This window comes from Vollenhovia emeryi, unplaced genomic scaffold (assembly GCF_000949405.1).
Source record: "Vollenhovia emeryi isolate VEMERY1.0 unplaced genomic scaffold, V.emery_V1.0 DF939193.1, whole genome shotgun sequence".
Classification (NCBI taxonomy): Eukaryota; Metazoa; Arthropoda; class Insecta; order Hymenoptera; family Formicidae; genus Vollenhovia; species Vollenhovia emeryi.
In genome coordinates, this window is record NW_011967173.1 from 428613 (window position 1) to 429941 (window position 1329).

Here is a 1329-nt window from a genome sequence, read left to right on the forward strand (position 1 = left end):
CTGCGTATAAAACAACAGAAACATTGCCGACGTCTACTACGACGAGAACATCAACGACTTTTCCTCCTTCTCCAACAGCGCCAACTCCACCAATTCCAAGTACGAGGAATACGACAGATACAACAACAACTAGATCATCGACGTCTACCTCGATGACGACATCAGTGCCTTTTCCGTCTCCTCTTCCAACGGTGTTACCACCAATTACAGAAGTTACAACAGCGCAGACAACTACTGATTGCGAGACTATTTGCATTGTTGAAATAAATATTAATGTCAGTGCGATCATTGGCATAATAATTTTTAGTGTTCTTCTCGTTCTCGCTGTTTTCTGTCTAATATGGTATATACATCGTATTAGAAATAGACGAAAAAAAACAATTTCGTGAATTTCCAAAAAAATCATTTTAAAACTTGGCCGACTATTACTCTTACAACGAAATTATTTTAAAGAAATGGCACAAATCGGTCTCGATGACTTTTCGAACTAATGTAACAACGATATGGCAATGTAAAATATTTGTACTGGTCGAAAATATTAAAGGAAAACTACCTTTATTTAAGAACTAATGTTTCTATAAACCTTCGACTTTTTTGCCATAGCCTCTTATGATGCCGATTAAGCAATTGCTGCGTTTTATTTAATTTATTCATCGATATTAATTTTTTAATTACATGCTGCTAAGCAAAGTTGAAATGATCACAATGTCTCTTTGCATTATCCAATAATCAACTACTGGACTGTTTTTAAACAAACATCCGTTATTGCTCGTATCTTTAGGCCTATAACTTATTTGTTGCATGCAAACAAGCGGTTTAACTTATTTATTTTTATATTCTTAATTTTTTACGTTCCTAAATTCCTACTGGTATTTTAGTAATCCTGCCGTTATCTGTGCACTATGCATTCTCGTTCTCTCTCTCTTCTACCATATATTTCCCAATAGTAATCACCCGGCATTTACGGATTGACGGCCATCGCTTTACGAGAGATGTGCGAATAAAGATTGCGTATGGCGCTGGGAAACGCGGCGTTCTTTAATTAACTAGACTTAACAAATAGTTTGGGGTTTCGATCGCCCCTGTATCCGTCACGGTTACGCCCACCCCAATTACCTTGTTACTTGATAAACTGCAACATTTACGATGCCATCTGCGCAATCGTGTGAACACTGATCAGCCGGGGTGTATTCTGTGAGGCACATCCCTCATACGCGAGTGTATTGATTTCGCTTCGAGTATCACTCGAAGCGAAATCGATGTCGTCCGCATAAAATGTTGCATTGTTTCTCAAACGAGTCTACACAGCGAATCTACGACGTACTCGCG

General features: G+C 38.3%; 1 protein-coding gene across 1 annotated transcript in view; it reads right to left on the reverse strand.

Annotated features, from left to right (window-relative positions):
- The window catches only part of LOC105562226, a 3013-nt gene extending 2351 nt beyond the window's left edge, over positions 1-662 (reverse strand). Inside the window, exon 1 of the mRNA XM_012012892.1 lies at positions 1-662. Coding sequence (XP_011868282.1) covers positions 1-406 — 406 coding nt within the window. The 5' untranslated portion in view covers positions 407-662.
- Positions 663-1329: the final 667 nt, after the last annotated feature.